Here is a 27254-nt window from a genome sequence, read left to right on the forward strand (position 1 = left end):
CCCAAACACCATGGAAACCAGTAATCAAACACCATGATACCGCATCATGAATATAACTCGCCTCTGTACCCAGCTCCCCGCTCAAGGTCCCTCCGCCTATTTCCACGCGGAATAGCACCGGCAGAACCAGAAGCAGCAGGACTGATACTTGACGCAGCAGCCGAACCACCCATTCGCTCCTCATACTCCTCCTCCATCAAAGCAGTTTGCTCTTCAATCTCCTTCTCCGTATCCTCCCGTAAACCAAGGATATCAGGAGGAATGAAACTCATCTGCACACTGGGCGCACCCTTGATATAGCGCAGCTGCTCATGAACAGATTCAACCAGATCACTAAGATACGCCCGCGTATTCTTATTCTCGAGTTTACGCATCTCAGACAGAGGCGGGAAGAGAGAGTAATCAGGACCAAAGTGATTCCGGAACGTCACGGATTCAGGGATCGTCGTATCGATTATTTGATCCGCTTCTATCAGGATGGATGTTTCATGCGCCCACGCCCGGGAGACATTTCGTGGTGTGTACCCACCACCACCAACGACGAGGAGTGGTAATCCGAATGTCTTTGTGAACGCGACACAGGCACCGTGCGCGCGAACGTTAAGATTGAAACAGCCAAGCCGGTCGCAGCCAAGACTGTCGGCTCCGCATTGCAGAACGATAGCGCCGGGTTGGTAATTGCGAACACAGGCACCGATTACCTCGTGGTACAGCGAGATGTAACTTTCGTCGTCGATGCCATCGTTTAGCGGGACGTTGATGGAGTGATGTGCGCCAGGGTTTAGGGGGTGATTTGGGCCCGTATCTTCGAGTGCACCGGTACCAGGGAAGAAGTTATCTTTATCGTATTTGTGGAATGAGACTGTGAGCACACGGTCTGTGGACCAGAATGCTTGTTCGACGCCGTCGCCGTGGTGGACGTCGATATCGATGTACATGACGCGGGGATGATGACGGAGGAGTTGGAGGACGCCGAGGACGATATCGTTCACGTAACAGAACCCGCTAGCTTCGGATTTCTTCGCGTGGTGCAGACCTCCAGACCAGTTAATCGCTATCTCCGATTGATCGTTGCAGAGTTTCCGGGCTGCGTCGACAGTTCCGCCTGCGTACAGGGAACAGTAATTGTACAGCCCGTTGAAGATGGGACAATCATCACCGAAATTGAAGCGGATGACGTTATCGCTTTGCTCCGGTTTGTCGATATCGCCCGGCATGACTTGTTTGAGGAAATCAAGGTAATCGCTTTCGTGGAATTCGGCCATTTCTTCATATGTCGCTGCGCGCGAAAGGTACAGGTCCATCGCGTGGTGCATCCCGTATGCCATTACCAATTGCTTGGTCAAAGTGAGCCGCCATGGTTTCATGGGGTGTGACTGGCCGAAATGGTGTGGCTCCACGGCTGGATTGGCATGCCATGATACGCGGTAGCCCTGCGGACGTGGGACATTGTAGAGCTGGCGCTCGTGGGCGACTTTGTGGTCGAGGCTTAGGGTTGTTGAGGGCGCGGCATACTCTTGGACGACGGAGGGGCGAGCCATCGGAAATGGAGGGGTTGTCGAGGGAGGGGATAGGACTAGTCTGACGGGCGCATTTCAGGATCAAAGGTGAATTCGAGATTGAATGTTGAGAGATCGAAGTTTCAAGGTTTGAGAAGCCGATGACTAAGGATTCCAGATCCATGGCGTTCCCTATTCCTATTTCCTCTAGCTTTGCCACCTTGGAGCTATAGTCTATATCAATGCAATTGCCACCAGATTCGATGTGAAATTTTTCTGGCAATTCTGGGCTTTGGTTATGTCTGAGTAATATTTTATCTGGTTCTGATTTGTCTTTCTGATAACTTTCGCTCCAATTGAAACATTCGTTTCGCTGTGCTTGTAGTTTTCTATCCATACATTGTTAAATAGAACACCAGTCAAAATCCCCGATGATGAGTAAAACATGGGCACACAATAATTGATCTTATCTCACTTGTTAGAAAGAGTTCAGATTGCACCTTAGTGACCTCACTGACATGTATTCTCTCGACAATGATGTGGGGCATTTAGATTGAAATTGATGCTCCACTCTGGTCAAGGTCATGTGATCATGGATCCGTGTCGGAACACGTAATCAGGGCGGTCAATCAAGGTCCTATGGGTGTTCGATTCAATATGTGTCTGTCTGGTTGTTCTCCTATCTCTGTGCGCACACCTTATGTGCTGGCTTACTAATCTAGCTAGCTTACATCATCAAAATTATGCCGACACACCCCCTCAGCTTAAGCACCCTGCAATTGATTAAGCTGGACCCATAATCAGCCAATTCCTTCAATTCTGCAATCTTCCCAATCAGCCTCCATTGCCTAATTAGGCCATGCTGACTTATCATTCCCTCCATCTCATTCCATAATCAAATGCTCAACGTCCACCAGGCCTAACAGTTTGACGAATATCTCATGCTTTTGCCTCGGCAGCACCTTGGTGAGTCCGTCTGCGACCATTTGTCCGGTCGGAACCCATCGGATCCGAACTCGACCTTCCCTGACCTCTTGTCTTAGCCAGTGACCGTGTATATCCACATGTCGAAGCTTAGTGTTAAATGGCGTGTCTTCCGCGTTAATCAGGTCAACCGTACGGGTGTTGTCGCATTCGATCGTGAGTTTATCTGGGTATTCGAACCCGATCCTTCTGAATAGTCTATCCCACCACTGTAACGCTTTGCTAGCGTCTGAGAGACCTAATAACTCGGCCTCGGTAGTGGATGTGGTGACTGTTCTCTGCCTCGTCGCCTTCTAGTCGACTGGGCCTCTAAATATCTGATATATGTATCTAGTAGAGCTCGTTCGATCCCCGTTGTCCGCGTATGAAGCGTCGCTTGATATCCTAACCACGTCCCGGTCGTCTTCGACCGGCCTATACTGGATCCCCCAGTATCTCGTCGTGTAAAGGTAACATATAAGGCGTTCGATCGCGGCGTGATGCTTGGGCCCTGGGTTCTGAAGGAACCGGGCGAGGGTCGAAGCCTTCTTCGCTGCATCCGGACGGGTGATTGTAGTGCCATACTGGACTGATCCTACCTTCTGCTGGTAATCATATATGCTCTACGGACTCGCTTGCCCCTTGAATGGGTTAAGCTTCTCCACGGCCCCTAGTGTCTATACACATGCTCGTCTGGTGAGGTTGTACCGCTCTGTAACGCTCGTAAAGTAGCTGTCTTGAACTAGCTAGAGTTTCCGTTCTACACGGTTCCGTAAGATTCTGATCCCGAGGAACCATTCAGCATCACCTTGATCTGTGAGCTCCTAATATTTCTTGAGCTCTTGCTCGAGCTGACGTGCTCGTTCTCTTGCTATATGATGACTCGCTATAAGGATGTCATTAACATAGAAGAATATAATGATCCCTTCTCCGACGAACACGCACGGATCCTCCGCGACCTGCTCTAAACCGAGACCTTTCAAAACCCTCGTAGCGTCCTGCTGCTAGAGTCTTGGTGCAATTCTCAGTCCGTATAAGGCCCTAAGTAACAACCAGCATCTCCCTTGGGTCTTGAAGCCTTCCGGCATCAAGGTATACACTTCTGTACGGAGCTTGCTGTTCAGAAACGCGGTAACCGCATCTCGCTGACGGAGATCTAAGTCGTACGCCGCATATAGGGCGAAAAGCGTCCTCGCTGTCCGAGTAGCGAGCGTTGCCGCCCGTTTTTCTTCGGCCGAAATAGATTGTAAGTCTCTACGCACACATATCCGTGCTTTACACTTGATGAGAAACCCGTCCTGATCGAATTTGTACGCGTACACCTATATGAGCGGTAGCACTTGTGTCCCTCGATCCTTCGGTATCTTAACTTCCTGGTACGTTTCCTTCGCTTGTAACCCGTCTAGTTCCACCCTCATGGCCTTGCTGAATCCGTCACTTAACGGATGCTTCTAGACGTCTTTGTAACGTTCTGGCGGTGGTGGAAGATCATCTCGGTGTTGTCAGTGCGAGGGCTTCGGGGCGTATAGACCTGTTGTAAAGGCTTGGAGGGTCATGGATGTAGTATCATCATCTACTAACGTCGTCGTGCGGTAGGCGAAATCCTCATCTCGTCGCTATCTGCGCATCCTCGGTCCATTTACGATATTCCCGATATCCAGAGCCGCTCCATCCACGTCCTCGACCTCGTCTTCGTCTTCGTCTGGGTCTGACCGTGCGAGCTCGCTCGTCTCTCGCATTAATATAGGAGTCTCTAGCGTTAGATCCCCTCTATACCCTTCGTTTTCCTTATTCATAACCCCACCCACCCCCTGATCTGCGGCAGAGTTGTTGCTAGGAGATCTTGGTGGCGTCCGAGACGGTTTAATATGTCTATTCGGATCTATTTCCTTACTATTTAAATCATTTAAGTCCTATATCCTATCCTACTCAGGACTATCTTCAACGGTAGGTGGTGGCATATCTAGCATATCCTTGGCCGGGTCCTGCGCGTCATCTGCACCCCCTGCCGTTGGAGATAGTTCTAGAGCATCTCTTCCTGAATCTACACTCTCTACTTGCTCATTAAGCCCCTATAGAATAGATTCACCTTCGTATCTTACCTCTATGATCTCTAGATGCACGTTCTGCGGGAGCGGCATACGTACGACCTCATCTGGCTGGTTTTCGGCCGAAAAACGTCGAGACTCGTCAAAGACGGCATCTCTCACTATACGCACCTACCCACGGTGTGGCATCCAGATCTTCCAGATATTTGATGCCACGTATCCGACTAGATACCCAATCTCTACACGGGATCGTATCTTATCCAGTCGTGGAATGGTCGGATTCCAACAATATACAAGAGATCTATACAGACGCACATTCGCCAATGACGTCTTCGGCAGCTCTGATTTATCGACGAACTGTCGAGCCTCTTCCCACGGAACTATCTAGTTCCCACTTTCCAACCTCGTTGGCGTACGATTCAGTAGATACACCGCTGTCGCGATGGCTTCGGGCTAGAGCTTGTCCGGCAACTTGCCTTCTTTAATAAGCGCTCGAGCTCGAAGCGTGAGCACTCCTCCAGAACGTTCACCTGGACCGTTCATCTCCGGGGAATATGGGACCGTGAAGGTATAGATGAACCCCATCTCGTCTAGAACCTTACGGATCTGGTCGTCCACGGTCTTCTTATTATCCGAGTGCCATACCTTAATTGGTAATTGTAGCCACTTGATCGCAAACGCTATAAAGCTTTTAATAGCATCTTGATACCTATTCTTATTAACGTGTGTTATGCTCTAATGGAATCGTATGCCTTCTATATAGAAGTGCGTGATCCAGTAGTGCTGATTGTATCCCATCGTCATCTAGATTAGATCGAAATAGACTTGACCGTAACGTCCATAGTGTCGTCCGATAGGTCTCCGAGATATCTGCCGGGGGCATTCACCAAGCTATATACCTCGCATAGCTAGCTATCTGATCCGACCAGTTGCTCTTCCCTATCTTTGATCTTAACTCTATTGACGAGCTCCGGTAGCTGCTAGATTGCTCCTTAATAGACGTGTCCGAGACGTCTATGCCATGTCTTTGCCGTTGCAGTTGACACCTATGGTTATACGGATCTTCGTATGGCATGCGCATATTATACGGTCTCTAGATCTATTATATCTGGCTATGAGAAGACGTAGACGTCTCGTTCCTAGTAGATCCTAAGTACTGACTCTCCATTATGCATTATATGCCCTTTCCGCATATCCCACCACGCCCCTTTCTGCTCTAGTCGTCCGAGCGACACTAGATTATAGTGGAAAGAGGGCGTATAAAGACAATCAGTTAGCGTCACTGTATAGGCCTTCTTTGTGACTGGGTTAACACCTTCCATCACTACCGTTCTGGTTCCGACCGCTGGCGTCTAGCTCTCTCCGGTTTAGAGCGAAGATATGCTCTCACGATACTCCGTGAACATAGACTAGTTATTACACACATGCACGCTCGCGCCCGAATCCAGGATCCATTACGTATAGTGGTGCTCTTTAACCGTCGATAGTGCGGTTACGAACGCGATCTGAGAGGCATGATTTGCCATCTCCTTCTTAGACGTCTTACTAAATTGTTCTTCTATCTAGATCTTCCACTCTGGCTCCTTTTTGAACGCCTTTTCGATGGCTTCTTGTCGCTTACGACCCGCTTACCATCCTTCCGGACGCTTCGCCTCGTTAAATACCTAGTACTAGGTTGCGCGGTGAGGGCCTCCACATGGGCAGTCCGTACGTTCTGAGAACTCGGTTATGGACTTTGCTGGCTTCGCTTCTTGATGTCCTTGCCACTTTGACGTTGCGAACGTAGGCTTGTTGTTTCCTGCTGGTGTGGACGCCTTCCATGGGGTCTCCGCGTATGTTACGTGGAAGGACTCTAGTATCGAATTCATACCTATAGTCTCCTTGTTGATCACGATCTATTGGAACCGGTTCTCCCACCATGACGGCAGAACCTCTTTAACCGCTTTCATGAATAATAGTGGGTGGAATGATGCATTCTCATAGTTTAAGCTAACGACTTCTTCACGTAGGGATTCCCACTTGTCTAGCTACTTCAGAACGTCTTCCCCCTTCTTCGGTCCTTTTATTGCGTCTTCTCTCCATCTTAGGAACACCTTGACGCCATACGCATTAGTTCTCGAGAACCTATTCGCAAGGAAACGCATACGTTCGTATGGTGTGTCTAGACGGTCGAGAACGCGGTTAAGCTTTGGCTCTATGGATGCCGTGATCGCTTAGTCGATCGTCCACAGACCCTTCTCTTGTTTCTCGAACGTAGCTAATCGGATCTTGTAGATGTCCATTTCATCTCTCTAGATCGACTGGTTCTCCCTAAACTCTTCCTTCAGAGACTTCAGCGCTCCGGCCGTGATCTCGTCGGGGATATCCAGAGTAGGTTGTGCGGGCATATTCGGGGGTTCCTTCGGTTGAACCACCGTGCTCCTGCTCAGCTCCGGATTACATATATCCCATACTTGTAGGCTCATTCCAAGGCGTCTCATGGCCATATACCACGAGTGCCACTAGGCAGGCCCCTTTAACTTCTCTCCTCTCCATGATGAGACAGATCCAATCGATTCCATGATGTCTTGATCCGATGCCGTCCGGATCCTAACGTGTGCTTCAGAGGTACGTTCGGGTAGTTGCACTATCCGGCTCAGGGGTAGGCGGTTCAGATATCTTCCAGATGCGTCTGAATAGCCTCAATTTCACCAATTCTAGTGTAATCAGAGTAATTCCGGGCTCATAACTGTCGGAACACGTAATCAGGGCGGTCAATCAAGGTCCTATGGGTGTTCGATTCAATATGTGTCTGTCTGGTTGTTCTCCTATCTCTGTGCGCACACCTTATGTGCTGGCTTACTAATCTAGCTAGCTTACATCATCAAAATTATGCCGACAATCCGCGCCATAACATTTCAAGTTGTCTCATGCTCAATCGTCTTCTATATGACCTATGATAAATTTTGGGAGTGCATCAATAAAGACGATAAAGGGATACCAGGCAGCCTGATATTCGAAACCATATGATTCTGCACATTTCAGGCTCTTCTATTTGCAGATGCAGCCAGGTGCAACACCAGATGCATTATGGAAATCCAATGTTAAGCAGTCCTCCGAGGAGTCAGAAACCTTTTATTATGGCATATTGCTCATGTTGGAGTTTGATTGTGATCATCCAGAGTGGGTTAATCAAAGAATCTCGAGCTTCGTCGACCTTGAAATAATTCGTCTCTTTCGAGCGAATTTGATTGCACCTTGACATTATTGAACGCGAGAGCACCGTCGTCCACGTACAAGGCCGTGTATAAAACGGAGTGATTCCTGTTCTGCGGGCTTTAGCATTCCCAGAAACCTACTTTGAGGCTGATGAGGACGAAATTCTATTAGTCAGTGTGCTGAGGCCGTGGTATAGGTTACGATCTCGCTGCTTAAGCTAGAGGTCGTAATCATGTTCCAAAAACCATTTCTCCCAGCTATTACTCTGGGCCTTCCAGGCTGGAACCTTGGAAGTAGAAGGCTCGATGTCGTCTTCCACGACGCAAAGAGATTGACCAAAGACTCGCCCATAGCTCGGCTGTCTAGGTCAGCTGTATGTGCGTTCCAATTTCTGCTGCAGTAAAGAAACACCTCATCAATCTAAGCGCCCAGGTCACATGATAGTGAGGCTAAGGATGAATGGTCTATCATCTGAAACTTAATACATTTGCTCTTCAAAACACTTCAAAAAGACATCAAAATATATCGTGAACCAGGGCTGTACTTACCATGACTTCCATCTCATTCGATGGCACGAACTCAGGGATTCAGGTAGGAAATAATTATGGAGCGATCCATCCACCCCCAGGTAAGTTTCACAGGGCATCCATGGATAGGCCTCCTCACAGCCAGGACTGATACCCGCTTCTTGATCCAGAACGACCTGAGACTCCACCACTCCCTCTCTCGACCGTCCCGTTCCGTCGTGACCCAGATTTTGTTGATCGTGGAACACTACTCGATCAAATACAAGCCAAGGCCTCTACGCAAGGTGCTCGGATAGCACTTGTCGGCCTAGGCGGTGCGGGGTGAGTTTGTAAGGGACAGACATTACGCACTTGTTACTAATTCTATATAAGGAAATCGCAACTTGCGATAGAATATTGCTATCGAGTTCGAGATCGATCGCCCGACACGTGGGTGTTCTGGATCCATGCGAGCAACGCAACTCGCTTTGAACAGAGTTGCCGGGAGATTGCCGACCGAGTCAAGATACGAGGTCGGCAAGATCCTAAGGCAAATATTTTCAAGCTACTTCACAATTGGCTCAATAATGCAAATGTTGGCAAGTGGGTTCTCGTTCTGGATAATCTCGACGACGATAAGTTTCTACATGCGATGCCTTCAACACGGTCTAGCATGGTCAATGATCATGGTGGTATACCTGAACGATCGATCTGGTCGTATTTGTGTCAGAACTCAATGGGCTGTGTTTTGATGACAAGCCGAAGCAGACAGGTAGCTTTGAGAACCGTGGAAGACTATGATATACTTCCTATTAAACCGATGAACGAACCCGACGCAATCTCGCTTTTTGAAAAGAAGATCGATGCACAGTATGATCGGTCTGCAGTTGTTCAGCTAGTCACTGCTCTTGATCTTATGCCGCTCGCGATCGTGCAAGCGGCGGGCTTCATTAAGCAAAGAGCACCACGTGAGACAGTCACACAATATTTGAAAAGGTTTCAGCAGAGTGATCGCCAGAAAATCAAGCTTCTCGATCATGAAGAGGGCCAGCTTCGCAGAGACCCAGAAGCCAAGAATGCTATCCTTCTAACCTGGCAGATATCATTTGAGGATATTCGGGAAAGAAGGCCATCAGCGGCAGATCTCTTATCTCTAATGAGCTTCTTTGATAGACAAGGGATCCCTGAGAGTCTTCTACGAGAAGGCAAAATCGTAAAGGAAACGGATCACAGAAGCAATATAAGTGACACAGAGGATGATGAAAGCTTATCCAGCGAGATCGACAAGTTTGAGAACGATATACTTTTGCTCAAAGACTATTCGTTGATATCTATTACTTCAGACCAAGCGAACTTTGAGATGCACCGATTGGTCCAGCTAGGAATGCAGGAATGGCTTCAAGCTCAAGGCATTTTAGAGCACTGGAACGAAATCTTCACCCGAAGGCTCAATAATAATTTTCCCGAAGGCGATTTTGAGAATTGGAAGGAGTGTCAATTGCTGTTTCCCCATGTGCAGCGTACACTGATGCGACAACATCTTGGAAAAGCCTCAATGGAAGAAAGGGCATCACTACTTCAAAAAGCAGCATCATTTGCATTGACGAAAGGAAACTTCGTCGATGGTAAAAGGATGGCAAAATACGCCTTAAGAGCAAGGAAGGATCTATTTGGACCGAAGAATGAGAAATCAATGAGTAGTTTAAATACGCTTGGCTTGGTGTATAATTTAGGAGGGGAATGGAAGAAAGCTGAGGAGCTCCAGCTACAGGTGATGGAGACTTGTAAGCAGTTGTTTGGGCTAGAGCATCCACACACTCTGACCAGCATGGCTAATCTAGCATTAACTTACGAGCACCAGGGGCGATGGAAGGAAGCAGAAGAGCTTCAGGTCAAAGGGCGTAAGCTATGCTCTGAGGCACTTGGGCCCGAGCATCCAAACACTCTAACCAGCATGGCTAATCTGGCATCAACCTATTGGAAACAGGGGCGCTGGAGGGAAGCCGAAGAGCTTGAAGTGCACGTGTTTAAGACTCGCAAGCAGGTGCTTGGGCTAGAGCATCCAGACACTCTGAGGAGCATGAATAATCTGGCATCAACCTACTGGAATCAGGGACGATGGAAGGAAGCCGAAGAGCTTGAAGTGCACGTGTTTAAGACTCGCAAGCAGGTGCTTGGGCCCGAGCATCCAGACACTCTAAACAGCATGGCTAATCTGGCATCAACCTACCGGAAACAGGGGCGATGGAAGGAGGCCGAAGAGCTTCAGGTCAAAGGGCTTAAGCTAAGCTCTAAGACACTTGGGCCCGAGCATCCAGACACTCTAAACAGCATGGCTAATCTGGCATCAACCTACCAGGACCAGGGGCGATGGAGGGAAGCCGAAGAGCTAGGGGTACAGGTGATGAAGGCTCGTGAGCAGGTGCTTGGGCCAGAGCATCCAGACACTCTAAACAGCATGGCTAATCTGGCATCAACCTACCAGGACCAGGGGCGATGGAGGGAAGCCGAAGAGCTAGGGGTACAGGTGATGAAGGCTCGTGAGCAGGTGCTTGGGCCAGAGCATCCAGACACTCTGACCAGCATGGCTAATCTGGCATCAACCTACCGGAAACAGGGGCGATGGAAGGAGGCCGAAGAGCTTCAGGCCGAAGAGCTTAAGCTATGCTCTAAGGCACTTGGGCCCGAGCATCCAGACACTCTGAACAGCATGAATAATCTGGCAATCACCTTGAAATCCTTAGGCGAAGACGAAGCTGCCTTGCAAATGATGGCTAAGTGTGCTGAATGTCGCTGCCAGCGATTAGGCCCTGACCACCCATCCACTTTGTCATCGATATCCACTTGGAAAGAATGGGAAGCTTCACCCTTCAAGGCTGCTGAACCGCAGATTGAAACACCACTAGAGGGAGCGACCCATGCCACGTCTACGGAAGCTACAGCTAGAATGTCTTCTATTGCCAGTCTATCTAAGTGACAAGACTTCATTTCGTTGCTCATCCTGGCCGTGGGCCTCATTCTGTCATCCGAGAACGTGATGGACATCTCGCGGTGCGTCTGGTAGGCTATCCCACGTTCTTCTCCCATGGGCCGGCGCTAAATTTACTTACCAGATACCCCCTCATCACCTTGTCCACAAGAGCGCAGGTCGAGTCCAAGCACGCGCCACTCCACCAATCTCGATGCGATCCGATGGATCATGGAGCGAGGGGGTATCTCAGGACTCTACTCGGGTCTGGAGTCCACTCTCTTTGGGGCCAGCGTCACCAAGTTCATTTATAATTACTTTAAAAGCTGTAAGAGCATATGTATGTAGATTCATTACTCTGGCGTTTACTCGTTCCGAGCCAGGATACAAGCTTAAAACGTGATCTTACATAATTATCCATGCACGGAATTAACCCACCATGTGATAGGGATCGAAAGAGCTTGTTGATGTTGTGGCGATAATGGTTGCCACTGTACATAGGACGCCGACACAATTAATCCACCTTGATCATGATGAATAATCTGTTTTAGACTCGGCACAAAAAGCCGTACTTAATTCCAGGTCTACATACTCGGCATTGGTTCGGCGAGTACGCTAAAACGCCGAGTTATATGACATAATCCCGGTATCGGGCCCGGCTCGGTGGAGAGCGCATCATCGAACAGCAGTTGGGGGTGGGGGTGAAGAAAAAAGCTTAGAGGGGTACACGTGGATTTCCAGACCGCGAGTAGGTATAAAAAGTGATAACTGAAAGCGGGACTTCCGGGATTTCTCTTCTCTTGTCTTTTATAAATCAACTGCATAATTAAGTGTGCGGTATTCCTTTTGAATCAATCTAACCCAGTCTATCGAGACGTCATGACGATTAATCAAGGAGCTACCAATCTACGACGGGTCCTCGCGGATCCCAATGGCTTCGTTGTGGCTCCAGGTGTGTATGATGGCATGTCAGCACGCATGGCACTCGCAGCCGGATTTGATGCGCTGTACATGGTTAGTATTACTGTCAACAATTAGCAGAGCAAAGCTAATGATCACTAGACCGGAGCAGGAACCGCAGCTTCCGTCCACGGACAAGCAGACCTGGGCATTTGCACCCTCAACGACATGCGAAACAACGCCGAAATGCTAGCAAACCTCTCCCCCTCCACACCCTTAATCGCCGACGCCGACACAGGCTACGGCGGCCCAATCATGGTATCACGCACAACAGAGCAATACGCCCGATCTGGCGTCGCAGCCTTCCATATCGAAGACCAAGTCCAAACAAAGCGTTGTGGCCACCTCTCCGGAAAACTGCTAGTCGACACAGCGACCTACGCAACCCGGATTCGGGCTGCTGTGCAAGCACGCCAGCGAATCGGGAGTGATATCGTGGTCATTGCGCGCACTGACGCGTTGCAGGGACATGGATACGAGGAGAGTCTGGCAAGACTCCGAGCCGCGCGCGATGCTGGTGCGGACGTGGGATTCCTTGAGGGGGTTTCATCTCGGGAGATGGCTGCGCAGGCGGTAAAAGATCTTGCGCCTTGGCCTTTGGTGCTTAATATGGTTGAGCATGGCTCCACGCCTTCGATCTCGGCATCTGAGGCGAAGGAGCTTGGATTTAAGATTATCATCTTTCCTTTTGCGACTATTGGGCCTGCGCTCATGGCTATGCGGGAGGGATTGGAGAAGTTGAAGAGGGATGGGTTGCCTGGTTTGGATAAGGAGTTGACGCCTCAGATGCTCTTTAGAGTGTGTGGCCTTGATGAGAGTGTGAAGTTGGATGCGGAGGCGGGCGGAGCTGCGTTTGACGGCGGTGTAGACTTGCCGTGATCTGATCTAGTTGGTAAAGATTGTCCATGGCTGTGTAGATTGACTCTGTTGCCTAGTCAATATTTTGCTCATCTCTTTGTTGGAGGCAGTAAAGCGCTATGACGCATCTGGAAATAGTAACATCTCCACCAATTGATGATTATTCAAGAAAATCATTCAGCCACCTGGATTTGAAGATGATAAAAATAAACAAACACGATGTAGACGCTTTGTCCAAGTGACAGTGATTAGCTCATCCGTTTCAGAAGTCAGCACCAGTGGAACAAATCGCCGATCGCTTACCCAACCACGGATTCGCCGCGGTGACCCCTGGCTGCACATGTTTAATTTGCCAAAGCTTTGTCCTGGGAAATTGCGGTCAATCGCACAAACAATTGTGTCACTGGGGATCCTCGAAGCAACGAGCCCGAATTTCGAAATGCAGTCGCCAGCCGACCGTTTCTGCATCCCCAGAAATAGGTATTCCCTGATCGACACAGTTATGATTAATTCATGTTAATATATTGGAACGCCATTATGCCCAAAAATAAAGTTTACTATTGAACTCCGAAACGGCACACTAGCCAAGACGCCCAGCCAGTCTGGATTGTAGTCGAATAATTTTTCGCCTGCGCAATGGAGTCGGAAGTGGAGGGCGCAGTGGAGCCGGAAAATTCTAGTGATTCTCAGATCCTTGACAAGTTCTAGGGCCTTACTGCACATATCGGTGTACAGGACTTGGTATCATTCGCACGACCCCTTCCTAGGGGACCCAGTTGTCAGGCTAGGGGATGGAGCCCTGACGCTATCGCCCCCCGTTGGTCGATCGTTGTGGCCTAGGCCAGTGCGCCCGATACACCGTCGATTTCGAAGTGACTGGTTCACGATAGATGCGTTGTTCGTTGGGCGCGTAGAATTGAGTTGGACATGTCGTGTAGAGTTCGGATTTGTTGACATCACAGATCAGGTACCCTGCATGGACCCGTGTTCCAAACCTCCGAGGGGATGTGCGCGGAGACACGTAAGACAGGGCTTGGGGATGGCATGATTGGTCTGGACTGCAATGTTGTGGGGAACCTGGCGATGTGGCTGCTTAGGAGCGAAAGGGTTCAGGGTCAAGGGTCAAGGGTTTAAGGGTTTTTAATTAAGGGTCTGAGGAAACATTCCAGGTACACACATTCCGATCCCACACGTTTTTGACATTTGTTCCATTGAAGTCTTGTTAGTAAAGAACAGTGAATGGTATACTTTCCGCTATCGAGTCAAAGAAATTACGAGTAAACAAGGCCAGGCTCCAGGGACGGGTCAGGTACAATGTACTTAGGCTCCGCCCACAGAACCAGTAATGGGATAAGGTACCCAGTACAGGGTCTGCAGCCAGGTCAGGGGTCTCGGCCTAGAGATCCACAGTGGATTCATCCAATAAAACCTGATCAGTGGGTGAATGGCGCTCAGGAACCACAAGTAGTGAAGCCAATCAACGGCAACACGCCCCTGATCCAGGTTGTGTGCCCCGACTAAATATCAGCCCTCGCTCCTTCCCTTCTCTCCTTCTCCATACTCAAGGGCCACCGTTAACCCACACATTCTTTTTTGAACTGTTTTCGAGCGTTTTCTCGCTCAGTCACTCTTTAAACACTTTCATTTCGAAATGCAGTTCAAGGATTCTCTTCTTTTGTTGACGGCCCTGTCCGCGGGCTCGGCCGTCGCTCGCCTCCACGGCCATGAGCGTCGCCATGCTCACGCACAACTGGCAGACGTTGTTAAGGATGTCGAAGCGGTCCCGGCGCCGGACGTCACTCCTGCCGCTCAGATGGTTGAGGAGTTGAAGGCTCGTGCTGTTGGTGATGTGGTCTATGCCACCATTGACGGTGTTCTCGAGTCTTGGATCAACGAGTGGGCTGGCGAGATTGCCTCTTCCACTTCCACTTCCACCTCGTTCTCGACTTCCTCCACCTCTATCTATGTTCCCCCGACCACCACGGTCCAGCCTACCACCACCTCGTCCAGCCCTGCTGTTGAGTCCAGCGTCAGTGCTACCCCCGTTGCCTCCAGCGGTGGTGACTGGACCTCTTACCCTTCGGACGGCGACTTCTCCACCGACGGATTCGGTGCCCCCAACTACATCGCTGAGGCCCTCGGCATCGAGTGGTCCGGCAACACCGGTATTCCCTGGGGTAGCAACATCCAGCGTGTCTCCGAGTCCGACGCCAGCAGGTACCGTAACGTCCTTCGCTTCGAGGGAAGCAACACCGATGACTGGACCGTCATCTTCTGGAACAAGATGGGTCCCACCAACGAGATGACCGGTTTCTTCAGCCCCAACAAGGCCCTGTCCTTCACCCTGGCTCCCAACGAGATCGCCTACGTCGTCATCGACGATGAGTCCACTGGTGGATGGGCTGCCTACCAGGGTGACGAGTGCCCCCTGTCAGACTACGGCTCCTACGCCGCCACCTGGGGTGAGTTCACCATGCGCAAGGCTCCCAACTTCAGCAGCTGGGATGTTTCCTGCATTCAGGCCCAGAACGCCGGCAAGACCATTCAGGGTATGCAGATCTGCACCCACGACAAGAGCCAGTGTTCTTCCATTACCAAGGGCATGGGCTCTGTCAGCAACGCCTACACCTCTGCTGAGACTACTATCAACGGCATTGGTGGTAACATCAACGCTGAGGCTGTCCGTCTGGTCGTCAATCTTGACTACGCCTAAGCGAAGGCGCGACATGTCTCCTTTCGATGTCAGCGTGCTGTTCTTGATTTCTCTTACCCTTCTTGCGCAAATGTTTCCAAGCCGGCGGTGGCTTACTGATGTTCTATCCGTACGTTCGGCCCTGGCCGCTCTTCCGGATACCTCCTTTTTCCCAAGGACCTGCATACATCTTGTATGACCTGCGTTCATCTTTATGATTCTCTGTACATATACCACCTGGGTTAGTTCATATCGAAGGTTATTTTTTTTTTCTCCAGTCTCAGGTCTTGGTATTCTTTTTCTCTTCAGTCCTTGGACATTAGATATTTTGGCAGACAATTTTAATCGCCGTGCTGTGGTGCCATTTAAGACCGGTCATCTTCGTAGCTGTCCTAATAGGTCAGACATGATAGCCCTGTGGTTCAGGATGACTTACCTGACGGGCCGACCCCCAAGACGACCAAGATTTACCATGTTAACGGCAATACATCAATGCCTTGGAGGCTTTTGTTTGATCGCTGTGTTAGTCAACCTTAAAATGTGCACGGATCTGTACCACAAGAACCGTGGCACTCGTTGAAACAAGCCATGACCGCTCCATAAGCCATGGTGTCTTACCAACAATGACCATTGCAACGTGGATCAATGAAAGAGAAGAAAAGCTGAAGAAAAGACTGAAGAAAATCAGACCATTGAGATGAATGCAAGTACATATTGTTGAACAAAGAAAAGCGCCTCTTCTTATAATACATGTAGCGGGGCTGTTACTATTAGCGTACATGCAAGAACCAACGTCCCATCACATCTAGTGCGGCGAAGAAACGAGCCTAGACTGACTAGACTGGCAAAATGACAGGGTTATAGCCTCCCAGCGGTTATTCAAAACGCTGGACTTTCTCTAGCTGCATAATTGTGGATAACTTTGCTGTGGAATTCAGGTGTTCTGTATACCCGGCGCTAACTGAGTGGTTCGTCATTCGCTGAGACGATGGACCCGCTGGTGCGCCTCTGCGAGATAGAAACTGAACAACCATGATTTCTACACAATCAAACTAGTAAGGGTATTTCCAAGCTCCTTTTGTCATTGCAAATATCTGCGGAAATTATGGTTACATTTCCATTTCAGACGTCTGAGTAGGTTGGAAGGGATGCATGCAACCGCTGGCAAATGATCCTGCGGGGGCCAATATGCAAGGTGGCACACTGCATACGGTCCATCCCGCGTCTCCTCTTCGTCCTCGAGGTGCGTTTAATGAGGAAAATCTATTGGCGTTCATGATGCACCCCTCTCCAACTATCTCGAAGAGAGAATAGCCTCTGTTTCAAAACCCTGTTTCCCTGCATCTGGACCCTCAACCCTCGCCTAGGAAGAAGCCCCGCGGGAGATAATCCCGTGAGAGGCGTTATTATAAGCATGGCACATGCTGGAATCATACTTGGCTTTTGGTAATAATTTTCTTATTTTATATGCCATAATTGTGAGCTGGGCAGGCACGCATAGTGCTGCTTTTCGACTATGACAACACGTCAATATAACACATCTGATCGTGATATCCTCGGCAGCAATTCTAGCTCTCATTTTACATCTCGAGTCCCATCTAGCCGGTCTGGTTCAATAAGCAGAAGCAATGAGAGCGAGGTTTCAAGTTTGACCAGCGCAGGAAGAACTAATGTTCAACCGGAAGATAGCGACGACCATGAAGCGGAAAAGTATCACACTGGGAGCTGGATTCCTTATACATTTCGTTATTGGTTCTTGGGAATTCTGAGTTGCGTCACTCTTGCCCTCTGTCTTATCACATTTCTGCTTTGGTGGAGATCCGCAAATAACTATGGCTTGGGGTCAGACGATGGATCCGCCGCCTTATTATTTGGCTGGAGATATAGCCCGACCATGATTGTTGTGATCTATATCCAACTCACAGCCATGTTGTTCGATGACGTGAAGCGAACAGAGCCCTTTGCTCGACTAGCCCGACCAGAGGGGGCAAAAGCATCCAACAGTATTCTCCATACCCCAGGTCCCTGGTGGACCGCTCTATATGACGGATTTGCCAAAAAGAAGAACGGCAGACGAAGCTGGATCTTGATCTGCGCGTCCTTCATCAATATTTTTGGCTTTCTGGCAATATCACCTCTTTCTTCAGCCTACCTATATTCCGAAGACTTAGTTGTACCCCAAACGAAGGACTTTTTGCAACTTGCACCCTTGAGTGATTCGCCTCTACCCATCAATGCCGATCGCGCGACCCACTTCCGGACGATTGCCAACCTTCTTCAGAATGTGTCGACATCCCCGTGGATTACGGACAATTATACTATACTGCCTTTCTGGCCTGCCGACTTGCAAGACGATTCCATCAATTCTTTACCTACAAGTTCTTCGCAGACGTGGGAAGGCCAGACAACAATGTTCAGGTCCGAACTGAGCTGTACGGAAATGACTGTAGAGGCACAGGCCAACAGCTCCATCTCATTCAAGAAAGGCGAAGCTGCACAGGATGCCATTTCGGCAACTTGGTCGAGCCCTAGTGGTTGCAAATACGGTCTAGAAGTGGCAGAGAGGATGTTCCTTATTGGAGGAGGCAGTTGGTCGAACACTTCAACGTTCTTTTATCCAGAGGACGTCTTGACTGTGGATCAGAAGTCCACCAGAGTCAACCATACGACAGAGTGTGCTGACCAAGAGATCATCGTTGTCACTGAGCCGTGGACCTCATCCAAAGGCATCTACTCGGCTCATCTATGTGACACGAAATACTACATGGCCAACATTACGGCGACAGTTGCGCTCGATGGAGATGAGCCGGAGATATCCTTTAATGAGAGTGACTATGAGCGAAATAAGGTCACCATCCCGGACACGCTTTTCAATACCACGCAATTTAGAGATCAAGTCCTCAATGTGGAGTGGCCAACCTACATGATCTCCATTATATGGTCTGAGACGGCACTGTTAGGAGGTGCCGGTATCCTGCTAGGCGCTCTTTATAATTACAACATGACTGAGCTGGTCAGAGATCCGAACATGATAACCTCTGCTGGGAAAGCGAGGCAACGCTTCTTTGGCGAGGTGCTACAGTCAGCCTTGACCCAGAACGGCGCTTCTCGCAAGGTGTCCATGCAAGGTCAGGTCAACTCAGTCCAAACTCGCGTTGTTGTCCAATCTGGGGCTGCGATTGCTCTGGGCATTCTGTTTGCCATCTCTTTCTTGCTTGTCGGTACAGTCTGGTGGCTTTCTCGGCTTCGAAAGAGGCCATTGAATCTGCAAAAAGACCCTGCGACGGTAGTTGGTGTTGCATATCTGATTGCTCAGAATCCAAGGACAAGATCTGGATTTCAATGTCTCCGACAGCCGTCATCAAATGAGCTGCAGAAGAGACTCGATGGGGAGTTGTTCTATACGGACTCGTCTGGTTTGTCCAAAAGCAGCCCCGATACTGCGAGAGAGCATGAATCACCTCAGTCTAGGAACGGAACTCCATTGATCCTTCGTCTTCCGGCACTCATCATACTAGTGACGCTATTTGCACTTGTTATCACTGGTGTTGCTGTTCTCTATCATTACGCAGAGAGCTACAGGCTCTATGGCAAAGCCTTTGTCTATGAGATTCAGCTATCTATGTTTGGTAGTGATGTCTCTTCTGTCGCGCCATTTTCCATGATTCCAACCGTGATAGCAACGCTTCTTGGTTTGTGGTGGGGTGCTATTGATGATAATTTCCGTCGCCTCCAACCGTTTCTGTCGATGTCCGATAAAAATCCACCTTACAAAAAGGGAGTTGATCTCTCTTATCAGACTTCATACTGGTTTTGGGCAGCTGGCAAAGCGATTTTTAACAAGCATTGGATGCTTTTCCTAGTCACATTGGGCTCGACCCTCTCTCCTGTGTGTAAGTTGAGATCATGCCTTCCAATTTAACTATAGTACTCATGGGCATTCTCTAGATACCACTTCCATGTCCGCTCTTTTTGATCGTGGAGCCGGCAATGTCCTTCAGCCCGTCACCCTTGAGCGGCAGCTCGAAGTTCGTGACATACCTTTTGTTTTTGAAACGCAGCAAGCTTTCCTTGGAAAAAGCTCGGATAGCTATACGGCTGTCGTTCTCGAAGAGCTCTACCAGAACATTTCTTCTTATTGGATGTATACGGCTACCATCCAGCTAGCTCTAAATGGCTCACAGCCTGCTTGGAGTAAAGATGGTTGGAGTTTTGTTCCTTTGGATTTAAGCAACATCACCTCTTCAAAATCCCTGTCTACCCTTGGTGCCAGCACAGCAGATGACACGAGCTCCATCCCTGTCACCAACGTCACCTTTGAAACACCTGCCATTCGAGGCCGTATTCAGTGCAGTCAACCATCGTTGCAGATCCTCGCGAACGTTTCAAATTGGCTCACCATGGTCGACTTGTCAAATCACACCATTTATAACAAGTCCACGATCCCCACGGGACTTGAGGGAGGATATCAACTAGGCAATACCTTTGACTCCCGACAGTATCCTAGTGTTATCACTCCATTGTCGGCTTCTCAAAACTGGACTGAGTGTCCAGGATGTACGACTGTTTTTGCCAATCCATCTGAGATTATCTGTTGTGGCAATGGGAGTGCCGATTCTCGCTTAGGCGAAGTTGGAGTTGGGTACTGGTCCCCAAATGATGATATCAGGACTTGGAGTCCTCGACTTTGGCAAAGAAACTTCACAGCCAAATGGTTTCATGGCGAAGCAACAACAGGAATCAAAGTCAATGACGACGAAGTAGAATTATCGGTTACTGAGCCTTACTTGTTATTCTCTGAGCCACCGTCGATGTCCTTGTTCAATTGTGAGCCCATTGTTGAAACAGCCAACGCAAAAATCACAGTGAACCCTACCAACGGCGAGATTCAGGCTTTTGATATCCTCAGTACACCTGAGGCTGTATCGGAGCCTTGGTCTGACAGCTTCCTTCCTCACAACAGCTCTTACACGAAAATGCGCGAGTCAACGACATACTACAACGTGACGCTGAGGTTAGTTACCCCGATAGGATCCTCCATCTCTTAGCCAAATAAACTAACAGTCATATACCAAACCTAGCTACGGCCGTCTTTTTATGGCTGCACTTCTAACATCCGCCGACACTCTCCATATCGGTGGCGCCGCCCATTCCCTAGGCTACACGATCGAAGATCTAGACGACAACACCTACAACATCCGCGACGAGATGAACGGTCTAAACATGGACTTCATGACGTACGCCATGTACACGATGGCCGGAAAGGATCCAACAGCACTCCTGGATCCAGAGACATTCACCCAACTAGCCGAGAAAACATACACGACCTTCTTCCAGCATTTTGTCAGCAACAACATCTCCATGGAAACAGGCGGATGGGCCTACCAAAAGATCAACGCAAGCCTACCAAGTGATATCGGCCCCGTTATTGACTGGGCTGCTTATTATCTATCTGATAGAACAGTCTCCAAGTACCAAGATGTCAATCCCATCTCCCATACAAATCGGACAGTCTCGGCGCAAATATCCCAACGCGTCGAGCTCCTCCAGATGAATGCCGTCGCCGTCTGGCTCAGTATCAGTATAATGGGCTGGCTGATTCTTACGACCATTGTTGTCGCAATACTTCACAGACGGTACTTCGGTAGCCTAGTCCGGAACGTCGAGTGTCTAGGTGATGTCCTAGTACTCATATCCGGCAGCGCAAATTTCCTACAGGTGGTGCGGGAGGTTGAGTCAGGGAAGCTGTTGGTGGGTGACTATGAAGGGTTGAGCACAAGATTGGGCTGGTTTGTTGATGAGGATGGAGGGCTGAGATGGGGAATTGAGATGGAGGAGAGCTATGGACAGGGACCTGGTGTTCATTGGGTTTCTGAACCGGAGTTCTCGAAGGAGAGGAATAGTACTTGGAATGTTAGGGGTGGAGAGGAAAATATATAATGCTACATATCTGCTTGGTGGGGGATTATAATATCTTGAGGTCGGCTCAATGACTCCAGGATTGTTGACATAAACAGAGTTGAATCAAAATGGCAAACACAGACCAAAAAAACCCTCATCTCAGGCATATTTTGCCCCAATACTAGTACACTTGATGCAATGTCTGTAAGTAGAAGAATCATGTGGGGGTTAACAACAGACACAGAAAGCAGACTATAGAGTCCGAACAGTATCAGCCTTGAAGAGAAATCAAGCTGACAAAATAAAGTTCCTATGTGGAATTTTCATGTACTATAAGCCAGAATTCAATGCGATTTCCCACTCCGAGTGTCACTATTGGTTGTCAGGACGCAAGGGGTGAATATGCGGAATTGCCATTATCACTTTTACCCGCAACACGAAATAATTCAATTCAAGACTCATGTCCAAAGACGAATTTTACCCCAAGCCCAAGGTCTATCGCGCTTCTTCACCATGAGTATACCACTAGAAGACCAATCTTGGCGCTCCTCGACATGGTTCACCGTCACAGCAATGATAACCGCGCTCTTCACCGGTATCGCCTATATCCTTACCAAACATAGATTACCAAACATAGATCTTAAGCTAACCATCAATAGACACGTTTCTGGCTAACTTCATTGTTCCTATCCTTCCATACATGCTAGAAGGTCGGATAGGCTTAAATCCATCTCACACTCAGAGGACAATCTCCTGGCTTTTAGCCGAGAATGCCGCTGTGAACGTCATGATTCGGATTCCGCTTGCCCATTTTGCAGATAAATCTACTTCGACTCGGGGCTGGTTACTTTCAGCTTTGGGGATAATCTCGGCTAGTACATTTGCGACAGCTGCTGGGTCTTCTTGTATGTTTGAACCTTCAATATCCAATGTTGGGAATAATGCTATTTTCAGCGACTGATTAGCATGTATCAGTGCCTGTGCTGTTTATCAGTCGAACTGTGCAAACCGTTGCTAGTAGTATTATGTGGGTTGTTGTCTGGCATCCTCTTTCAATTGGAAGGGTACTGGATAGCATGGATAAGTGCTTTTGTGCTTCTGGGTATAGATATGGCTTTTCGTTTATTGATGGTTGAGAAGAAGCGGCTGACAACAGGTACGTCCCATGCAAAAAGGTGGCTCTAACTCTGTTCTGATATCACTTCAAGTTACCACTGATGACTTAACTACGGAGCGAGACTCGGTTTCTGAAAGGTCTCCTCTCCTGTCCACTCATAATCCTGACACCGAGAGCTACGATGCATCCAAGAGGCCAAATTTCTACCGGTGTATCTTCAGCAAGGTTAACTTCGTTGCAGGTGTATACCTTAGCATCGTGTTCGGTCTTTTGATTGGCACATTCAACGCTACCATTCCCCTGCATGTCCGTGACGTATTCGGCTGGGGTGGTATGCAGTCTGGTATTATGTTTGCCTGTCTCCAGGCCCCCCGTCTCTTGATGTCTCCTTTTGTGGGTTGGTTGAAAGATCGCTATGGAACGAGAATACCGACTGCCTTTGGATTTGCTACCTTGGCTCCGTTGGTCTGGCTTTTGGGTGTTCCCGGTAGTGCGCAGTGTCCGTTTAGCGTTGGGGACTGGGGACCTACTATATATGTGTGGGCGATGATTTTGCTTGGATTTCAGACTACTTTTATGAATGGATCGGGCATGATTGAAGCTACAGGTAAGCTAGGCACCATTTTGATGTTCGGATTCATGGCGGTTGGCTGACTCGAGAAGTGGCTGTGAGTGAGCTCCAGAAGAAGTATCCTGGGGCCTTTGGTCCCAATGGTGGGAAGTCACGCGCTGTTGCCATTGTCGGTGTTGCTTGGACGTTGGGGACGTGTATTGGCCCTCTTATGGGTGGGATACTCAATGAGAAATTCGGATACTATGTGATGAATTGTGTCGTTGGTAAGTATCCCCTGCTACCGATGTTTGTTCGGTGTTAACTTCATATAGCTGGAATATGTATTTCATCTAGTGTTATTGCATTTCTCTGCCTTCCATCGCGATTGACTCAGGCTGAGGCTCCAAAGGTGCACGCTACTCGACAGTGATCAATGCTTTTTGAGGGTCTGGAAACTGACTTGCTCTCATTGGGTTCGGCTAAATACTTAGAGGAAGCAAATGAATCGCTTAATTCCGTCTTCAGCAGAGTAGAGTATATCACTTAATTACTCCGAGCTTTTAACAAGTGTAACAGCGAGCGGGGATATCGGTGTTGTGCAGGTCACTCACGTGGGGGCGATGAGCAAACATTCGAAAGTACGTGACCCCAGCATCTCCTCATCTCCACAAAATCTACGAATGAACAACATGGCATTTTTAACACTCGCTGCTGTGTTAGCTGCTGTGGCTTACCTGACATCAACCTACTTCACCTCAAAAAGGGCACCAGCCGGGCTTCGTAATGTCCCCGTGGCCGGAAAGTACAAGGATTTAAGCAAATACCCCCAGCGGGAGTGGCGCAAATGGGCCCAACAACATGGAGAGCTATTCCAAATCCGACTCGGCTGGGAAAATTGGGTTTTTGTGAACAGTCCAGAAGCCATGAAGGAAATCTTCAACAAACAATCTCAACACACCTCCTCTCGTGCTCCAAGTCCCATCCTATCGGACCTGATCTCAGGTGGCATGCGGTGCGTGATTGAACTTGATGTATGCCCCTAGAGGACCTACACTAATTGAAGACATACAAAGAATCTTGTTGATGCCATATACACCGAAATGGCGGAAACTACGGGCAATCGCTCACCAACTTCTAACGCCCAAGTCATCCAATACATTTATGCCATCGCAGGAGTTTGAGGCGAAGCAGCTTCTTTGGGATATCTGTACTGACAATGAAAATCAAGAAAACTTTTATATGCATATTCGTCGATATACAACATCTGGTTCGTCCCTTTTTAAGTACAACATACCCATATGCTTACTCTTCATTAAGTGGTAATGACATCAACATACGGACGACGAATTCCTCAATGGGTAAGACAGCCCATACGAACCACTAAAAGACTTACCTAACAATTTCAGGACTGCGAAGATATTCGCGAAATCTACGGAGTAATGCAAGACTTTAGTCAAGCCGCAGAGCCAGGGAAATATCTTGCAGAAACTTTCCCGCCTCTATCCAAGATCCCCGGCTGGATGCAGTGGTGGCGGAAACCAGCTGAGCGATCCTTCCAGCGACAGGCTTCGATATGGATGAAGTATTTCTCTGAACTCCAGAGGAGCATCGAGCAGGATGAGGCTCCGGAATGTTTTGTTAAAAGCTTCCTCGAATGGGATTATGAGAGGAATGAGATCAGTGACTTGCAAGCGAGTTTTCTGGCCGGTAGTATGTTTTCCATGGACATGATACTCGAGAAAAAAACTAATATAGTACCAGCAATGATTGAGGCAGGTTCGGAAACAACATCCTCAGCCTTGAACTCCTGTGTGAAATATTTTGTTGCATACCCGGAAGCTCAAGCAAAAGCCTACGCCGAGATCCAGAAGGTTGTAGGCGAAAGCCGATTCCCGTCGTTTAAAGATGAGGAGAATCTGCCCTATGTTCGGGCTTGTGTGAAAGAGATTTTACGCATTCGACCGGTAAACAAGTAAGAATTGCATCTCCCCCAGTCTTTACCTTCGTCTACCCGTAACTACAATACTAATTCCTTAGTATCGGAATCCCCCACTACACAACCGCCGACATTATCTACAAAGACTACTTCATACCCGCCGGGACAGTAGTAAATATCAACAATTACGCCCTCCATCTTGACCCTAAGCGCTGGGAGAATCCAGAAGACTTCATCCCAGACCGATACCTGGACTACCCCTTGAAAGCAGGTGCTTACGCCGCCAGTCCTGACCCTGAACAGCAAATCCACTTTGATTTCGGTGCAGGGCGTCGTATTTGTCCTGGGATGCATTTGGCGGAGAACAGTCTCTTTATTACGATCGCGAGTATCATATGGGCATTTGAGATTCTTCCGCCTATGGAGGGTGGCAAGATTGGTCATGTCGATGTGTCTGATGCCGCTTATGTTGCGGGCACCAATACGTTGCCGAAGCAGAGTAAGCTTAGGTTTATCCCAAGGAGCGAGAAAGTTAAGGAGACTATATTGACTGGATGGCCGGTTGCTAAGGAGGAGGGTTATATGCTGGGTGATATCAAGGTAGATGCGAAGGGGGTGGTCGTTTCTTCGAAGTAAGGACTTGGAAAAGGAATATGATAGGTTTTGGAATCCGTTATACTGTATACCATGGATTTACTTCGATACGATGTACATAGACAGTCTCGAGCACATTTACCTGGCGGGCGGAGTTGATTCAAGAGCCACTCAGTGCCTTCAAGCCGACTTTCAATGTGCATTTCTTAAGGCTCCATCTCCATCGTATTTCCGGATGTGATACCGTATTGTCGCGCTCTACTTCGTCATCAGTGCATTCCATATCCAGGTTAAACCAAGAATGTTGGTATATTGGATTTTCGCTACGAGGTACCCTGTTAATCTCCATCCAAATATCCCACGCGTGTACACTTCAGAAAGGCACTGTGAATTGAAACCACAGTCATAATCCTCAAGCCTGGGCACGGTTATATTAGTAGGTGAAGCTAATCCTTGGAGAGGAGGCTGATCATTACCTGCTTCAGAAGATCGAATCGGACCTTTGTTTGTAAATCATTCCCAATACTCGTATTCAATGCAATGAGAGGCACATCGAGCATCACGGACTGAGAGCTCCGTATCGTTTAGTTGTGTAAATCCGAAGAGCTTAAGCCAGATGAGAGGTCGAGCGCTCAGTCCTTCGTAGGCTGTAATTAAAAGCAGTCGACATTTTTCAGTGCGACTTGTCAATTCACCATGACTGTTATCCATTTTGAGGTCATGAATGATTGTGATATTCCAGCTCAGGCAGAAACATGAAGATTTAGAGCTGCCATCCCTTGTCCTACATCACGCAATACGGAGCTTGCTAGACCTGCGAGGATTGCATCTAGCCACAGAATGCCGTGTTGATGTTTACGGTTTGCTAGGAATGTAGCCAAAGAACTCTCCCTTTGGCGTATCGACTCAAGGACAGTAAAAGCCGCATTAAGCCAGGCACTGACGAGATTACACTCGATATCGGGGTTGAAGAATGTGCTGTTCAGTAGAGAGCGTATGCCCCATTAATTGAGGTCAGAGTCATGTACTTAGGAAGCAATTCGTTGTGCTCGCCTAGAATATCTAAGATAGCGATAAAAGAGTCGTCTGGGCTCTCTCTTTAGAGCTAAGAAGTGTGTTTTTTGGAAACGAGAGGGAAACCGTTTTCTTCCCCATGGTTGGGCTGCAGATTGCCCCAGACACCAGGCCGATTTGAAAACGAGGAGTCTTCTAATAGCCTCACAGCTACTCGACTGACCTGCAAGTAGGAGCTGCTTAGGTATGACTTTCGGCTGGGAATCACAGTTCTCTTCAGAAGTTCTCCAAGTTGATCTGCCTTTGACGAGAAGGATGTCGTACAACTCTTTTCATTGCTTCTCCTCGCAAGCGATCGAGGTAGTCTTGTTCAAGTCGGTGTTACCACCGAGGAAAGGTGGGTTTCACTGACAAGAGATCTTAATCTATGGGAATTCGGGGTAAGAG

The 27254-nt window shown here is 48.7% G+C and overlaps 11 protein-coding genes across 11 annotated transcripts; 6 read left to right on the plus strand and 5 right to left on the minus strand.

The window, feature by feature from the left end:
* Positions 1 to 44: 44 nt before the first annotated feature.
* Positions 45 to 1541, minus strand: hosA (histone deacetylase HOS2; the record flags this gene model as incomplete). Its single annotated transcript, XM_057110997.1, has 1 exon — positions 45 to 1541. One exon carries the CDS (start codon positions 1539 to 1541, stop codon positions 45 to 47), a length of 1497 nt encoding a protein of 498 aa, XP_056978223.1.
* Positions 1542 to 3964: 2423 nt separating this feature from the next.
* N7484_000577 (uncharacterized protein) lies at positions 3965 to 4617 on the minus strand (the record flags this gene model as incomplete). The annotated part of the gene is made up of 4 exons (XM_057110998.1): positions 3965 to 4078; positions 4106 to 4334; positions 4392 to 4534; positions 4606 to 4617. 4 exons carry the CDS (start codon positions 4615 to 4617, stop codon positions 3965 to 3967), a joined length of 498 nt encoding a protein of 165 aa, XP_056978224.1.
* Positions 4618 to 4963: 346 nt separating this feature from the next.
* On the minus strand, positions 4964 to 5393 carry N7484_000578 (uncharacterized protein; the record flags this gene model as incomplete). The annotated part of the gene is made up of 2 exons (XM_057110999.1): positions 4964 to 5190; positions 5234 to 5393. The coding sequence occupies 2 exons, from the start codon at positions 5391 to 5393 to the stop codon at positions 4964 to 4966; spliced, it is 387 nt and encodes a 128-aa protein (XP_056978225.1).
* N7484_000579 (uncharacterized protein) lies at positions 5394 to 5832 on the minus strand (the record flags this gene model as incomplete). The annotated part of the gene is made up of 2 exons (XM_057111000.1): positions 5394 to 5603; positions 5668 to 5832. The coding sequence occupies 2 exons, from the start codon at positions 5830 to 5832 to the stop codon at positions 5394 to 5396; spliced, it is 375 nt and encodes a 124-aa protein (XP_056978226.1).
* Positions 5833 to 6537: 705 nt separating this feature from the next.
* On the minus strand, positions 6538 to 6792 carry N7484_000580 (uncharacterized protein; the record flags this gene model as incomplete). The annotated part of the gene is made up of 2 exons (XM_057111001.1): positions 6538 to 6704; positions 6744 to 6792. 2 exons carry the CDS (start codon positions 6790 to 6792, stop codon positions 6538 to 6540), a joined length of 216 nt encoding a protein of 71 aa, XP_056978227.1.
* A 5269-nt stretch (positions 6793 to 12061) lies between these two features.
* On the plus strand, positions 12062 to 13021 carry N7484_000581 (isocitrate lyase/PEP mutase family protein; the record flags this gene model as incomplete). Its single annotated transcript, XM_057111002.1, has 2 exons — positions 12062 to 12196; positions 12245 to 13021. The coding sequence occupies 2 exons, from the start codon at positions 12062 to 12064 to the stop codon at positions 13019 to 13021; spliced, it is 912 nt and encodes a 303-aa protein (XP_056978228.1).
* A 1630-nt stretch (positions 13022 to 14651) lies between these two features.
* Positions 14652 to 15713, plus strand: aspf4 (allergen Asp F4; the record flags this gene model as incomplete). Its single annotated transcript, XM_057111003.1, has 1 exon — positions 14652 to 15713. The coding sequence occupies one exon, from the start codon at positions 14652 to 14654 to the stop codon at positions 15711 to 15713; it is 1062 nt and encodes a 353-aa protein (XP_056978229.1).
* A 1495-nt stretch (positions 15714 to 17208) lies between these two features.
* On the plus strand, positions 17209 to 21632 carry N7484_000583 (DUF3433 domain-containing protein; the record flags this gene model as incomplete). The annotated part of the gene is made up of 3 exons (XM_057111004.1): positions 17209 to 19585; positions 19641 to 20706; positions 20774 to 21632. The coding sequence occupies 3 exons, from the start codon at positions 17209 to 17211 to the stop codon at positions 21630 to 21632; spliced, it is 4302 nt and encodes a 1433-aa protein (XP_056978230.1).
* Positions 21633 to 22106: 474 nt separating this feature from the next.
* On the plus strand, positions 22107 to 23693 carry N7484_000584 (uncharacterized protein; the record flags this gene model as incomplete). Its single annotated transcript, XM_057111005.1, has 7 exons — positions 22107 to 22188; positions 22253 to 22498; positions 22569 to 22620; positions 22679 to 22749; positions 22802 to 23317; positions 23374 to 23547; positions 23596 to 23693. 7 exons carry the CDS (start codon positions 22107 to 22109, stop codon positions 23691 to 23693), a joined length of 1239 nt encoding a protein of 412 aa, XP_056978231.1.
* A 259-nt stretch (positions 23694 to 23952) lies between these two features.
* Positions 23953 to 24444, plus strand: N7484_000585 (cytochrome P450; the record flags this gene model as incomplete). The annotated part of the gene is made up of 2 exons (XM_057111006.1): positions 23953 to 24294; positions 24337 to 24444. The coding sequence occupies 2 exons, from the start codon at positions 23953 to 23955 to the stop codon at positions 24442 to 24444; spliced, it is 450 nt and encodes a 149-aa protein (XP_056978232.1).
* Positions 24445 to 24585: 141 nt separating this feature from the next.
* N7484_000586 (uncharacterized protein) lies at positions 24586 to 25835 on the plus strand (the record flags this gene model as incomplete). Its single annotated transcript, XM_057111007.1, has 4 exons — positions 24586 to 24621; positions 24670 to 24973; positions 25019 to 25235; positions 25301 to 25835. 4 exons carry the CDS (start codon positions 24586 to 24588, stop codon positions 25833 to 25835), a joined length of 1092 nt encoding a protein of 363 aa, XP_056978233.1.
* Positions 25836 to 27254: the final 1419 nt, after the last annotated feature.

The sequence above is a fragment of the Penicillium longicatenatum genome, assembly GCF_028827895.1.
Source record: "Penicillium longicatenatum strain IBT 33135 chromosome Unknown contig_11_segment0_segment0, whole genome shotgun sequence".
In the NCBI taxonomy this organism is placed as follows: Eukaryota; Fungi; Ascomycota; class Eurotiomycetes; order Eurotiales; family Aspergillaceae; genus Penicillium; species Penicillium longicatenatum.